This window comes from Balaenoptera ricei, chromosome 11 (assembly GCF_028023285.1).
Source record: "Balaenoptera ricei isolate mBalRic1 chromosome 11, mBalRic1.hap2, whole genome shotgun sequence".
Taxonomy (NCBI): domain Eukaryota; kingdom Metazoa; phylum Chordata; class Mammalia; order Artiodactyla; family Balaenopteridae; genus Balaenoptera; species Balaenoptera ricei.
This window is the reverse complement of record NC_082649.1, coordinates 59,987,950-60,002,913: the sequence shown is the minus strand read 5'-3', so window position 1 is coordinate 60,002,913 and position 14,964 is coordinate 59,987,950. Positions and strand designations below refer to the sequence as shown.

Here is a 14,964-nt window from a genome sequence, read left to right as displayed (position 1 = left end):
CAACCATGATTGGCCCCTGAAATCTGAATTAGGCCCTTTTGGTTGATTGCATGTAAAATTAGATATTGCTCACTGATGGTAAAAGAAACAAGGCTGTTTTCACTTTCAGTTTGCGTCTGGGTACTTTCTGGCCCTTCTCTTGGCTCTCAGTTGACATACATACTCCATTTACCTCGAATAGCTGGGAGTGTACTATTTAGGAAGCATGGGGAGTATCATGAATAACCCACACCCATCCTCCTTACTACAGATTGAGATCTACTAATTAACCACGTCCAGGCACAGGGGCCTCTGTTGGGAGGGGCCCCGAGTACCGACTGGGGCCCAGGGTTTAGTCATCTTCCGGCTGAGTCAAGTCCCCGTGCGCCGTAAGCGAGTGTGTAAGTGTCAGAAAGGAGGACTCAGCTCTTGCCAGCTGTCTTTGTCACTTTCAGCACTATCCACACCCCCAACTTTTCTCTATTCAGAGGGGCAGAACAGAGGACTAAAAGAGGAGGACAAGTAAAACCTCAGCTGGTCATTCCAGAGGTGGTGGCTCGAGAGAAAGAGAGAGAAGGAAAATAGGGAGACATGGTGGGTGCCTGCAAAACGCATCCCACTTCTCCTGTCCAATCTTTCAATCATTTTCTGAGGACTAGGGGGTTCCTCCCATTTCAGCATTATTCTTTTAAGTTAAACTTTGAGGACAAAAAGTATTTCTTGAACACCTTAACAAGCAAGATGGTTTAAATTTAGAGTCTCAATTACTGGACATTTGACTCTTGAAAGCCATTCATTCGATTGCTTGTATATTCACAAAGCAAGTGTTTATGGAGGAGTTACCATGCGCAAGGCACTGGGGAAACAGTGATGAAAGACAGTCTCTACCTTGGCGGAGCTTGTTAGCTACAGTGAAGGTAAGAGAAAACTATACAAGTGTGTTGGCAGAGCCATGTCACAGGACCTGTGACTTGCTGTGGAAACACAAAGAAGGCCACCCAATCCAGTTTGGGGGTGGGGAGGTCAGAGGTTGTGACATTGAAGCTAAGACCTGAGGGACATTGAATAAGCAATGAACCTGGGAAGTGAATGTCTGGTTGGCTTTCCATCACTGTGGTTTGTAACTCTGGGGAGTATCAGAAAAAAGAAAGGTCCTTCCTGAAGGTAGGCAGCACGGAATACTTGAGTACGAACCTCTGGCCAAAGGCTGGCTCAGAGCGGTCAGCAAGGCTCAGAGAAAACCAAGGTCAGTTTCAGTTAGGAGTGGATTGCCCTGCATGCCACAACGTATGCCCATGACTTTGGGGCCCAAACTTAAGAAACATTAAAGATATTTCCTGGTTTCCTTTTCTTGACTCAGCTGGAGGAGAAATAAAGGAAGCGTTCATAGTTCTGGAAACATGAGTGCCAAGGATTTCACGTATTGTCGTTATTATTAGAAGCAAAACCTTGTTATCGGTGTTATATAATTACTTATGATCTTTCCCGCCTAAAACAAATTTGGGTAATGTCTTCTGGAAAGATACAAGAGTGTCATGGCATAGAACACCCTGAATTTGTTATGAGAATTGGGTTAGGGGAGCACTGGAAATGGCACATTGGGCCCTGGTAGAGGAAGGCTCCGCCCTTAAAGAGGAAGACTTCTGGAATCAGAAATGAGATTCAGAAGTAGCCCTGGGTTGGAACCAGAAGGTATAAGTTCTCAGGAATGGTTCTGATTCTGAAACATTGCAGTCTCAGCCTAGAAACTTCAACCCTTGGGGTGTCAGACTCCACAGGTGTAAAACATAGAGGATTGGGTTCTGTTCATATATTCCCCGGATATTTATTGAGCACCTACTACATGTTAATATTAGCCTATTAGAGAGAGAATACTAGGAAGTGATTCTTGGTCCCTGACTAAGAGTGGGAGGGCAGGAGGATGGCTCACAGTCTGGTGGAAGAGAACAGACAAGTTATTAGATGTCAATGACAAAGCAAAGTTCTCTTGGGAACATCCGAGAACATATGGGAACCATCCTGGGGAGGCCCACAGGTGGACAAGAACACAGGTGTTGGGTAGGACTAGCATCTCTAAAGTACCCCTGAAACACTGTGCTTTAAAGTACAGACACATGACATTGCTTTATATTCTCATTTTGTGATTGTATCATTTGTTTTCGCTTTTATGAAAATAACACCATGAAGGAAGGAAACAGAATTCAGGGACTTTGACAGGATTTTCTTTTTTTAAATTGCTTTCTCATTTTTGTTGCTATTAGCATCTAGAATGCAGGAAAATCCAATTAAAGTAATAATTTCAAAAAACAGTTTATCCAAAATGTTATAGGTAAAAGTGGAGGAAAAAATACAACGAACCCCTTTGTGGCTCACCTGATTCTGTTTCCTCTGTACCCTCTCCCCACCTCACCACACACAATATTTGTTTGGCTTTTGCTGGAATATTTTAAAGCAAACTCCAGGCATCATTTCATTTCATCCATAAATATTTCAGTAGGTATTCTATCAGGGAAGAACTTTTTCAAAATTCATAACCACAATGCCATTATCATGTGATATAATACCTAGAACATACCATATTTTCCTGATTAACTCAATATTTTTTCAGTTGTTTCATTCAAATCAGGATCCAAACAGGAACTACACATAGTATATGATTGAAAGGACTCTTAAGTCTCTTTTATTCTGTAATGGTTTTTCCCCCTTCCCCATTTTTTAAATGCCATTCCCTGAGGAGGGGGAGAAATGAGTCATTCATCCAGTAGAATATCCTACATTCCGCATTTGGCTGGTGGTTTCCTCCTGGTGTCATTTAACTTGTTCTTCTATTTCCTGTAAACTGGATTAGATTTTTTTTTTTTTTTTTTTTTGGCTTGAAAACTTCATAGGAGATGCTGTGTACTATCTGATGTATTACATCATGAGGCTGATTGTCCCATTTTAAGAGATGTGAAAATTGATCAGTGTGGGCTCAGGTGTTATCAGCATGGTCCATCCAAAGTTCCCTGTCAACCTTTTACCTAATAGTTATTGATGATCATTGGCTAGATTCTTTATTTCATCAGGTGTTCCCAAGTGGTGGTTTTCTGATTCTACTATTCTTTCTGTCTTTAGCAGTTGTAATTCTTCTATTAAGAACTCCTGATCATTTCTTTGGTTTCTTTGAAATACAGTTCAAACAAGGTATGCAGAATAAATGCTTGGTTATTTCCCTTTATCTATTTTTAACTCATTTTAATGCATTGTAGTCACTGTTTTTTGATGCTCACATTGTCCCCTCCTTGGCTAGTGAAAGTCCCTTCAAGTTGACCTTTCTGTGTTTTGACCTGACCCTAGTGGGATTTGATACCTCCTTGCTTTTGAGAATAAGTGTCCACAGCTACTTTCCGATGTAGTAACTAAACTTGGAAAACCCTCACTGGCCCTCCGTCCTTTTTTTTTTTTTTTTTTGCCTATCCATGACAAGCAATGGTTTATATTAGTTGTATCAGTTAGGAATGCTTTCTGCTATAAGTAAGCATAAAGAACAAACAGAGTTTTCAACTTTTGCACAGCACAAAAAGTCTGGAGCAGGCAGCTGTTAGCATTTGTTCAGCAGCTCATGAGGTCCAGAGCCAGCATCACGATGATTCTCTTGGCCTCTCCTTCATGGTTGCAAGATGGCAGCTCCTGTTCCGGGCATCACGCCCACAGTTGGGGCAGGAAGAAAGGAGAAGGCCAGAGCCAGCTGCAGCTGTCCCTTTGTATCAGAAAAGCAAAAGCAAGGGAGGCTGGGAAGCGAGCAATTCATTTTGCTGGTCTTTAGAGTCAAGGCAGGCAAGGGAGCGGGGGTTGAAGTGAATCTAGGGCTACTATTTCTGGGAGAGTGATCTTGAGTCCTGAACCAACTTTCCCTATTTGCTTTTATTTTTTATTTTCATGTGAAGTGTAACACTCCTAAATTTGGAAGCGGGGTGGGACAGCTAAAAAGAATTGTGAGTTGGCAATGAGGAAAGCGTTATTTGCAAGACTGCCCTAAGGAAATAAGCGCCAGCACGGCTCCGTTCGGTTACCAGATGCCAACTCCAGGGCCAGGGTCCGCACTGCCAAGTGTCCTGTCTCCTCACGTGCGTGAGGGGACAGACCAGTCTCACCTTCATGAAGACAGACGCTGCTTTTGAGCTGTAGAGATTCCCTCTGATGCCTGAATACCTTGTGGCCACAGTTTCACCAGAGGATGCCCAACCTTCACACTGTTTTGGCAAAGACCAGTGTTAACCTTCAGCCAGCACTCTGTGCTGACGTGGAAACACTGAGCTTACTCTGCACTGACTGATACACAGCTGCTGCCTGGGGCCTCGGGGTCCTGCGGCCTTGGTCATCCCGGCTCCTCCCTGAGGAACTCACCCACCGTGCTCAAGACCTTCTCACATTCCAGCAACTGAGGGCTAAGGCCCGGCCTAGTGGGGGCCCGAAGACCCTTCTCTGAACAACACTAGGGCCATCCATTCTGTGTCCAAACATTTAGTGGTCACGTGGCTCTGATTTTTAAATATTTTGAATCTCTCCCATTGGAAAGAATACTTGTTATTATTCCCACTGGTCATTTCTCTTGACTGTGCATGGTTGAAGGGCGAATGGGTAGTTAATGATAACCAACTCAAGGAAGAGAGGTGGATTAATTCCATCACTGATAGTCTTGGTTTCCTCAAGGCTAATTAATAAGTCATTTGATAGAAAACTCGAGCTACTTTGATACTGGGATTTTTTGGTTTTTTTTAGTGTTTATGCTGCAAGTGAAAGAAGCCAGACACAAAAGAACACACTCTGTATGATTCCATTTATTTTTTATTTTGTCTTATTTTATTTTATTTTTTGGCTGTACCGTGCGGCTTGTGGGATCTTAGTTTCCCAACCAGGGATTGAACCCGTGTCCTCAGCAGTGGAAGCGTGGAGTCCTAACCGCTGGACCGCCAGGGAATTCCCTGTATGATTCCATTTATATGAAGCTGAAAAAGGGGAGACACCCTTGGGGGGAATGCTGACAGGGAAGGGGCATAAGAAGGCTTCTGGGGTGCTGGTCTTGTTCTTTTCTAGGATCCGGGTGTTGACACTGCTGGTCACTAACCCAATATCCATCCTCTTCTTTTCTCCTGTCGGAGCCCTGACATCCTTGTTGAGGCTGGGGTGACATGTGACAAGCTGAAAACCACATTTCCTAGCCTACTTTGGAACTAGGGGTGGTAACATGACACACTTTTGGCCAATGAGATGTAAGTGAAAGTTGATGGGACTTCCAGGAAATCTCCTTCAGGTGGACAGGCTCTGTGGGCCTGTTGTAACTCTATGTTTAACATTATAAGGAACTGACAAATTGTTTTCTGAAGTGACTGTACCACATTTTACGTTCCCACCAGCAATGTATGAAGGTTTGTATTTCTCCTCATCCTTGCCAACACTTGGCATTATTAGACTTTAAATTATCTCTATTCTAATAAATGTATGGTGGTATCTCACTGTAATTTTAATTTGCATTTCCCTAATGACTAGCGATGTTGATCATCTTTTAATGTTATTTTTAGCCACACAAATATCTTCTTTGGTGAAAGGTCTATTCAAATCTTTTGCCCATTTTTAACTGGGTTGTTTGTCTTACTGAGTTATAAGAATTTTTGATATATTTCAGATACACATCCTTAATAAGATACATAATTTCCAAATATTTTCTCCCAGGCTGTGGCTTGTCTTTTCATACTTTAAATGATATCTTTGGAAGTGCCAAAGTTTTGAATTTCAATGAATTACAATTTAGCAAATTTTTCTTTTATGAATCGTGTTTTTGGTATCGTATCTAAGAAATTTTTGCCTAAGCCAAAGTCACAAAGATTTCTTTCCTGTGGTTTGTTTTTTCAGGTTTTATAGTTTTCAGTTTAACATGTAAGTCTGTAATTGATTTTGAGTTAATTTTTATACATGATGTAAATTTTTTAATTTGTTTAACTTTTGTGTATGGATACCCAATGGTCCCAGAAACATTTGTTAAAAAGAATATCTTTTCACAATTGAATTCCATTGGCACCTTTGTTGAAAATCAATTTACCAAAAACATAAGGATTTTCTGGACTTTCTAGTCATCTCCATTGATATATGTGTCTATCATTACACCATTGTGACACAGTCTCAACAACTATTATTTTGTAATAAGTTTTGAAAATGAGTAAAATATTCCAGCAACTATGTTGTTGGTTTTCAAAATTGTTTTGCTATTCTAGGTAATTTGCATTTCCATGTAAACCTTAGGATTGGTGTGTCAATTTCTACCCCCAAAAAATTGATTGGAATTGTATATATAAATCAGTTTGGGCAGAATTGCCATCTTAACAGTAGTGAGTCTTTCAATTCATGAAAATGGTATATATCCCCATTTATTTAGATCTTTTAAATTTTAGTGAGCAATGTTTTATAATTTTTACCTCTTACACATCTTTTGTTATATTTATTTCTAAGTATTTTATTTTTAGTGCTATTGCAAATTACATTGTTTTCATTTCATTCTTAGAGTGTTCATTATCAGTATGTAGAAATATTGGTTTTTGTATCCTCTGACATTCTCATTTATTAGTTCTAGTTGGTTTTTTAAGATTCACTAGTAGTTTGTAGATACAGGATCAAATAATTTGCAAATAAAGACAGTTTTATTTCTTCATTTCCCAACTGGATACCTTTAATTTCCTTTTCTTGTCTTCTTGACTGGCTAGAACTTCCAGTGTGATAGTAAATAGAAGTGTTGAGAGCAGACATCCTTGCTTTGTTCTCAAACTTATGGAAAACACCTTTAGTCTTATCGCTAGTAAGTACGATGTTTGCTGTAGGTTTTTTCTTAGATTCTTTTTTATCGGTCTGAAGAAATTCCCTTTTATTTGGAGTTTGTTGAGAGTTTTATCATGAATGAGTGTTGAATTTTGACAAATGCTTTTTCTGTATATATTAACATGACCAAGTATATTTTGGCCTTTATTGTATTAATATGATGTATTGCATTAATTTTGAGATGCTATATCAACCTGGCATTCCCAAGATAAATCCCACTGGGCCATTTATATATGTTACTGGATTTGATTTTTGTGTTTATGCTCATGTGGTATATTGTCATGTCTTTGGCCTCAATGAACGTGGAAGTGGATCCATTTCCAGAGCCTCTAGATAAGAGCCTAGTCCGGCCAACACCTTAATTTGAGCCTTGTGAGACACTAAGCAGAGAACCCAGTCAAGTCTGCCTGGACTTCTCACCTATAGAACTCTGAGTTCTAAGCTGAGAACTTTGTGCTAATTTGTTACACAGCAACAGAAAACTAATACACCAACTTTCTCCAGTTTTCCTCTGCCATAGCTAGAAGTCCTGCCTCATGGCAGAGTTAATTTTGAAACAAATAAAATAAAATCAAGATTTCTGGTTTCAAAAAAAAAGATTTCTGGTTTCTCTTGAAAAATGGGAAGACCTTGCAACTTGAGATTTGAATTTCTCACATGTCAGACCATCAGCAAGAGCTGGGTAGTGACTCTCCCCATCTTCCTTGTTAGCCAGGGTCTAGATCCTCCGATTTATCTGCTCTCGCCCTTCACCCTAGACCTGCATCTCCAATTACAGGCCTGGCCCGGAGACATCTGAATCTGTAACACCCCTGATCAGCACATGCCCAACTTATAGTAAGTGTTCAGTAATTATTTGTTGAAGGAGTGAATCAAACCACAAAACAGGCGACATGTGGGGGAATTTTACATAAGAGCACGTGAATGGACATTTGGGATGGCCAAGGCTGAGGACACCATACCCTCAGTGCACTTTGGAGATATATGTAAATATTCACAGCAACATTATCCATAATAGCAAAAATCTGGAAATAAATGAAATGTTCATTACCTGGTAAATGGATAAAGAAAATCTAGTGTATCTGTCTAATGAATACTATTCAGCAGTAAAAAGGGATGAACTACTTATACATGCTACAACATGGATAAAGGAAATCTAGTGTATCTGTCTAATGAATACTATTCAGCAGTAAAAAGGGATGAACTACTTATACATGCTACAACATGGATAAACATTATGCTAAGTGAAAGAAGCCAGACACAAAAGACCACACATTGTATGATACCATTTAAGTGACTTTCTAGAAAAGGCAAATCTGTAGAGATGGAAAACAAATCACTGGTTGCCAAGAGATGGAAATTGGAGTGACTGACTGCAAATGCAAAGGAGAAAACTTTTGGGGAGTGATGGAAATATTGGGGTGGATCGGGGTGATGGTTGCATAACTTTATAAATTTACTAGAAGTCATTGAATTACCACGTATTAACGGTGAACTTTACGGTATGCAGATCATACCTCAATAAAACTGTTAAACAAAACCATTAACTCTTCCAATTTTAAAATGTCCTTGGGAATTCCCTGGCCGTCCAGTGGTTTAGGACTCTGAGCTTTCACTGCTAAGGGCCTGAGTTCAATCCCTGGTTGGGGAACTAAGATCCCACAAGCCGCAGGGCATGCCCCCCACCCCCTAGAAAAATGTTCTCAACTAATTCAAATTCTTAAAGGACCTTTGTGGAAAAAAAAATACCCCAAGTTTATGGCACAAGCCCTTGGGCTGCCTACTTGCAACCCCAGTGCTAAGCTGCATGAATAGAAATTTGAATAAAATAAAATCCTTGTCCTCCGGGAGTTCAAGATCCAAAGGGAGAAAATGGAAGCGTAAACAGCTACAAAACACTATGATAAATATTGCAAGCAGGATGTGCAGGGAGGTTTGGGTCCAGAGAATGCCTGGCTCTGACTGAGCAGGGATGGGGGTGCCAGAGATGAGGCTGGACACTCAAGTGAGGTTTTGAAGGGTTCAGGAGATTGCAAGTGTAGAAAGTGGAGAAAAGGGGTGGGTGACATTTCCAGGCAGTGGGAACAGAATGGGCAGAGGCTCGGAGGTATGAAAAAGCAATTCCCTTTCTGAGAACTGAGAAGGTTGGAGATGTGGTTCACCTGGAGATAAAGAACAGGAAAGGAAGGCAGGGGCCAGATTGTGAAGGGCTTGGCAGGCAGTGTTAAAGTCTTTGGACAAAATATTAAGCAGAATTTATTTGTTGGAGGAATATGGGCATCCTTCTTGTGGCCTGAATTAAACTTTGTATATCTTGGAAACATCATATTGCACTAATTTAAAAAAAATCCATTAATATACTGCTTATCATATGCCAGGCACTGTTTTAATACTTTATATAAACCACCTTAATCCTATCAACAGTGATTCTCAAATTCTAACCTGCATCAGATTCACCTGGAAGTCTTCTTAAAACAGAGAGTTTCTAATTTAGTAGGTCTGGAGTGGAGCCCGAGAATTTGCATTTCAGTCCAGTTCCCAGCTGCTGCTGCTGATTTCCGGGGAGCACACTGGGAGAACAACGGCCTTACACCCATCTTATAAGAAAGATATCATTATCATCACCATCATTCCCATTTTACAGAGGAGGAAACAGATGGAAGGTTAAGCAATCTGCCCCCAAGGCCATATAACTCTTGGTGATGGGGCTGGCAGTCAATGCCAGGCAAAGTCTGCCGTGCTTCCCAGTTCACAGGTTGCAAACAAACAGAGTTAAGGGCTGGCATTTTCAATCCTTCATTGCAACTATCAAAAATACATTACACACATACACACATACAGTCACGCACAGGCCTTAACTGACATCTGAGATAAAAGAATTAGGGATGCTAACTGATGCCAACGAGGTAGTGAGGGAAAGTCTTTGAGAAACGCTTGAGTCCATTCCAATGAAGTTTTATTTTGGTCCTACTGGATGAAGCCAGGATTCAGATATGCTCAAGTATCAATGCACAAAATGACTAATTAAATACGTAAAAGGAAATCATTAAATGTCACAACTCAAAACTGAAACGTACATGAGTCCTCAATCTCTGTTGTTTTCAATATATTTATTTTAAATGTTTTATAAATTATGAGAATTAACAATATCTAGAGAAGATAACCTTGTTATACGTGCTGCTTTGGGGGGGTAGTCCCAAGAAGAAAATGGCAATTCTTTCCTGAATCGGCTTGCTTTTCACATCTTGATCTAATTTGTAGCATCTCCCTGGTTGCCTTCCAATAAACAACTTCTTCCCTAAATTGGTGGCATTATGTTATTTCTGAGATCTGAATCACAGAGACTGTAGTCCAAGCCTGCATGCTCCATCTTGTCGTTTGTGTAGAGTGCTGTATATCTAATTAAAGCTTCTTACAGGTCCATAAAAAGACCTAACATTAAAAAAGCAGTCTGGTTTGGAGAAAGCCCCAGGGCAGAATGAAGGAGGGGGTTCTTCATTAACGATAAACACATTTTCTTGAATTCAAAGTTAAGCAATCGTATATTAATTAGTACTTGAGTATTTTTAAATGTTGCCTAAGCATGATCAGATCACGTTACCACATTGATGGTGCGGGACTGAAAACGGGTCACGTTCTTGCCAGCAACACTCCAGCTTCCCAGGAAACACTGGGGATGAATAAATGATTTAGCACATGGCCAGGACTGCAGCCGTCTCTCTGCAAGAGAATTTGAGCCAACTTGATTTAAACCAAGGTATTATTCTATTCCTTTTCATTTACTGTTTTGCTATTCTTATACCCTGTTGCCCTTATAGAATTTATTCAAAACCCGAGTTACACAGCAGCAATATAAATACTCTATTTTCCAAGGGCTTATCTACTAAGGCCATTGTTTTGTGATTACTGTTCTATCTCAGGGGCTACAGACCTGGCATGGAGGTCTTCAACCACTGGAATTCCCTTGGGAGACCATTAGCAGGGTATTTTTTTCCCTTTACTTGGTTACAGGGTTCCCTGAATAGTGATATCTCCCTAAGGAGAAAAGTGCAAGGACTTCCCATTTGCCAGTAACAAAGGAATGAATTCCACAAACCAAGTTAGAAGCTCTTGCTTAACATACTGCTAGAGTTAGAATGTCAGTATCAAAGTGAGATTATTCTTTTATGATCTTTTTAAGCCAGTGTTATCCCAGAGTTGGGGCCTTGACTCAGCCCTGAGGAGCAGAGGCCCACCTGAGGCCTACAGCCCCAGGCTTTCCCCAGCCAATGAGATCCATCACCCCATGCCAGAGCCTTAGGGTAACTGGGAGTCCCCCTTTAACCTTCTGTTATTACCCTGAGGGTCTGTACCTCCCAACAATCCACTCTTGCTTCCCAGTCATCTTCAGACATGCAAAGTGGATGCCAAGGAGACAGTCTGAAAAGAAAAGGCTTCTGACACTTCCAGGTCAGCAGAGACATTTGCTAAAGCCATCTAGATTTTTCTTCTCTGTCCAGTCAATTTAATCAAACTTGGAGCATCTAAGCAGCTCCCGCCTCCCCCCACATTGTGTCCTTCTTTGCTAGGGGTCCTTCCTTGGGGGAGGAGTGGAGAGCAGGGAGAATCATTAAGGGAAAAAGCAGGTTGGAGAAATCTGGCATCTGGCTTGTCACTCCCTTCCAGAAAACCTGGAGAGCTGATCTCCACTGCGCGCCAAGCTTCCAAGGGTGGGAGACGTGAGCCCCTGCCCCTGTCTCCCACCCTCCCAAACCCTCCTCTCCGGCGAGCGCGAAGTTCCCTTCGGGAGCCACCGGCCTGGTGACCATGCCGCTGTGCACAGTTAATGCCTGGAGTGTTCTGAATCCCTAACTTAACATGCTTTAATACTTCCCACGACCTTTCGCCTGTCCACACTTTTCCAGAGGAGGCAGCCTGGCCAGGCAAGGGTCTCCCGCTTACCTTTAAAGCCAGCGCTGCATTCGGATGCTGGGCTTTTTCAAAAATGGCAACAAAATCAACAAAATTCCTTCAAATTGGGTTCCCAAAGAGAAGAAACTGTAAAGAATATGTATGTGTATACATGAATGTATATTGAATTTTTTCCCTTTCTTTGCTTAAACCTGGGCGGGAGATGGGAGGAAACTTTAAAAGGCTAAAGCGCCTGGCGCCCTCGGCCCCACGTCCCAGGACCTAGAGTCTGGTGAGGACGCGATCCCTTCCCTCCGATTTCCCCCGACGACTCGCGCTACTTTTCTGGGCCATTCTCCTATGTCCCTAGTGCTTCCTTCTTCATCATCCCTTCTGTTCGGGCACCTCGCCCGCTTCCTACCGCCAGCCGCAGCCCAGACTCGCTGGGGTCGGGATGATGCCAGGATGCCCTCCAGCAGCCCGCGCGCGGGAGCCCGCAGGTGCGCCCCGCCCCGCCCCGCCCCGTCCCGTCCCTCCCTCCCCGCGGCCCCGCCCCGTCCCTCCCTCCCTCCCTCCCCGCGGCCCCGCCCCGGCGCTTACGTCACAGTGACGCGCGCCCCGCGCAGGCGCAAGTCGGTCCCCACCCCCTCCCCGCGGCCGGCCGCCCGTTCGGTATTATGATTATCGCTGGGTGCGGGGATTCGGCGGCCGGGAGGGAGTCGTTGGCGCCGCGGCCGCTGCAGACAGACGCCCCCCTGCTGGCTGAGGTAGGGGCGAACGCGGAGCGCGGCCGGGCGCGGTGGCTGTGGGCGGGGGTCGGGCCGGCCTCCGCCGCCTAGTCGCCTCCACCGTTGCTGGGCGCCGGAGCCGGGCTCCCGCCGCAGGCGGAAAGTAAGTTGCGCGCTCCGCGCTCCCCGCGCCGGCCGCGTCGCGCGCCGGGGAGGACGCGGGGCCCCGGCTGCTGCGGCCCCGTCCCCGCGCGGCGGCGGCGCGGCCTGGCGGCCTGGCGGCGGGCGGCGGCGGGGCCCGGATGGGAGCCGGCACTGCGGCGGCTGGCCGCGGGCGCCCGGAGGCCCTGCCCTTGCGGCCGCGGCGGGATTGCGGCACCTCGGGAGGCGCCCGCATCCCCGCGCCCCGCCCCGGAGCGGGCCGAGTGCGGCGCCCGCGGGGCTCCGCTCCCAGGCTTTCTCGTGCGGTGTGTATTCTTCACCAAAGGTGTTTTCCTTTTTCAAAAGAATCTGGAAATCTGGCGTAGCAGGGGGGTTCCTTGCTAAAACTGCAGCCGTAAAATAGAATGGGGATATTGTTGTCTGTAGAGAAAGGGCATCGGGGTAAGGAAGGAGGAGCAGTGCCATTCCCGAGGGACAGCTAGAATTTTTAAGATTGGAAAACGGCCGTTCTTTTCCGTAGTCATCGCCTGTTGATTTCTTTCTGGACCGTTTTACAGAAACCTTCCTGCCTTTTATTTGGACTTGGGATCCAGGAAAGTGACAGCCTTGCATCCTGGGGGGCGGGCGGGGGGGGGGGTTCCTGGAGCTGTGCTGTTCCAACAGTTGCATCAGATAAAATTCAATAGGTTCATAGGGAATTCGGTTCAAGTCCAGTATTTGGAGGGGAGAGGAGGGATTTAGCAGTAGGGTTCTTCAACCTATAGACGTCTGAGGATATCGGATTTTTCACACTGTCAAGTTACTTTTTTCCCCTTCCATTTAATTGAGTACATTTCCACAGTTTTAGGAGCAGGTGGTAAAGCTGACTTAATGCGTTTCACGTTTTATGGTGAAAGGTGAAGCATGGCTAGCAGGTGATGGAACTGCAAATGTTCGGCATACTGATTCGATTCCACCTGATTCCTATCAAGCATCAGTTGCCTCAGTTTGGGTTCCTTGTATGGGGTTGGGGTGCTAGTCCCAAATCAGTCTAATTTATCAGAATGTATATCGGTGTACTTTAAAGTCTGGGGTTGTCAAGGCTTATGTAATCCATTTGTTAATTTATAATCTTGTTATATGGCTCTCCAGATTTATAAAATCATTCCCTTAAGGAAATCTGTCTTCAACGTCTGCTTAAATATTTCTCTTGGAATTGGATTCTTGGAGAGAAATGTTCTGTACTAGTGGTGATTAACGCATACTAATTAGACAAGTTTAAAAAAGAAATCATGTTGATTCTTTAATTTGACTATCTAATTATGTCTATTAGGAAAACAGATGACATTCCCATTTTACAGAACTAGAAATGAGAGAAATGACATTCCCAAGGTCACTTACTGAAGCAGTATAGTAATTGAAAGTCAGGTGCACTGTGTTAACTTTTCTTAATACTCCATCTTTAAGGCTTTCCATGTAGGGAACTTTGACACGTTTCTGTTTTTTAAATTTGTACAGTTTTTATTTTGTGCAGAAAAGTTACTCACACCGTATTAATTTTTTTACTATTTTTAGTAAGTTTTCCTGTATTGCAGTAAGATCCATTTGTATGAAACATACAAGGACTCAGAAGTTATGTAATTTTTATTATTCTAGAACAGAAGTATAGATTGAGGCTTTATGGGTCAAATGTAATCCCATAATCCTAAAATGAAGGCTTTCAAATGTCCTTATTAAAAGTGAAGGGCTTTCAGATATTTTTACTGGGCGCAGGAAATACTATTGGTCTAAACTTTACTATGGATGTTTCATATAGAAAGTGAAACTAAATAGAAAAAAAACTTTATTTTGGAGATATTGAGCAGCCCAGGTTCTAAGCACTGGTATAAATAAGGCTTGATTTCTCCCCTGTAGCAGCTTGTCTGAGCCTAAGAACTCATTACACAGCCCAGGAAGAAAAGGGTACAAGTACACTTTCCACATGGTCAGAATTTTAGGAATTAGAAACATAGATGTGAGGAACTCTGAAGACTTGATTTTACTGCATGCCAGCTGTTTGCCTAACAACCAAGAGGTAGAATTTTTAGCCAAGATGCTTTTATAAGAAAACTAATTATTTAGAATATGGATACTTCCCAGTGTGCATGTATGTGCTGGTCAGCTCTTAGAGCAAGTTAGGTGGAAAAGTTGAGTGGTTTGTAGCAGTTTTGAAGGTAAACTAACCTATGATCATTTATTCATGGAGCCTTTGTCTACTTTTGGGGCCCTGTGTTAGAGGATGGCAGTAGAAAAGTGAATAAAAACTAGTTCCTGCCTTTACAGGCTATTGTATTTTTTGTTTTTTGTTTTATTTATTATTTATTTATTTTTGGCCGCG

The 14,964-nt window shown here is 43.0% G+C and overlaps 1 protein-coding gene and 1 long non-coding RNA gene across 5 annotated transcripts in view; one reads left to right on the top strand and one right to left on the bottom strand.

Moving 5' to 3' along the window:
- Window positions 1–9,921: 9,921 nt before the first annotated feature.
- Window positions 9,922–12,191, bottom strand: LOC132374093 (uncharacterized). Of its 2 annotated transcripts, XR_009505583.1 has the most exons (3): window positions 12,140–12,191; window positions 11,770–11,865; window positions 9,922–10,548 (listed from the first exon to the last, which is right to left on the bottom strand). It is a non-coding gene; the product is annotated as an uncharacterized LOC132374093 (long non-coding RNA). The 2 variants fall into 2 exon arrangements; XR_009505582.1 differs by having other exon boundaries at window positions 11,770–12,183.
- A 172-nt stretch (window positions 12,192–12,363) lies between these two features.
- Window positions 12,364–14,964, top strand: part of SNRK (SNF related kinase) — a 63,621-nt gene continuing 61,020 nt past the window's right edge. Inside the window, exon 1 of one of the 3 annotated variants that reach the window (XM_059939261.1) lies at window positions 12,364–12,485. In XM_059939261.1, the coding sequence (XP_059795244.1) occupies window positions 12,396–12,485 (90 nt within the window). In that variant the 5' untranslated portion in view covers window positions 12,364–12,395. Of the gene's footprint in view, window positions 12,486–12,510; window positions 12,610–14,964 lie in introns of those variants that run through there. The other 2 variants (XM_059939262.1, XM_059939263.1) reach the window with 2 other exon arrangements.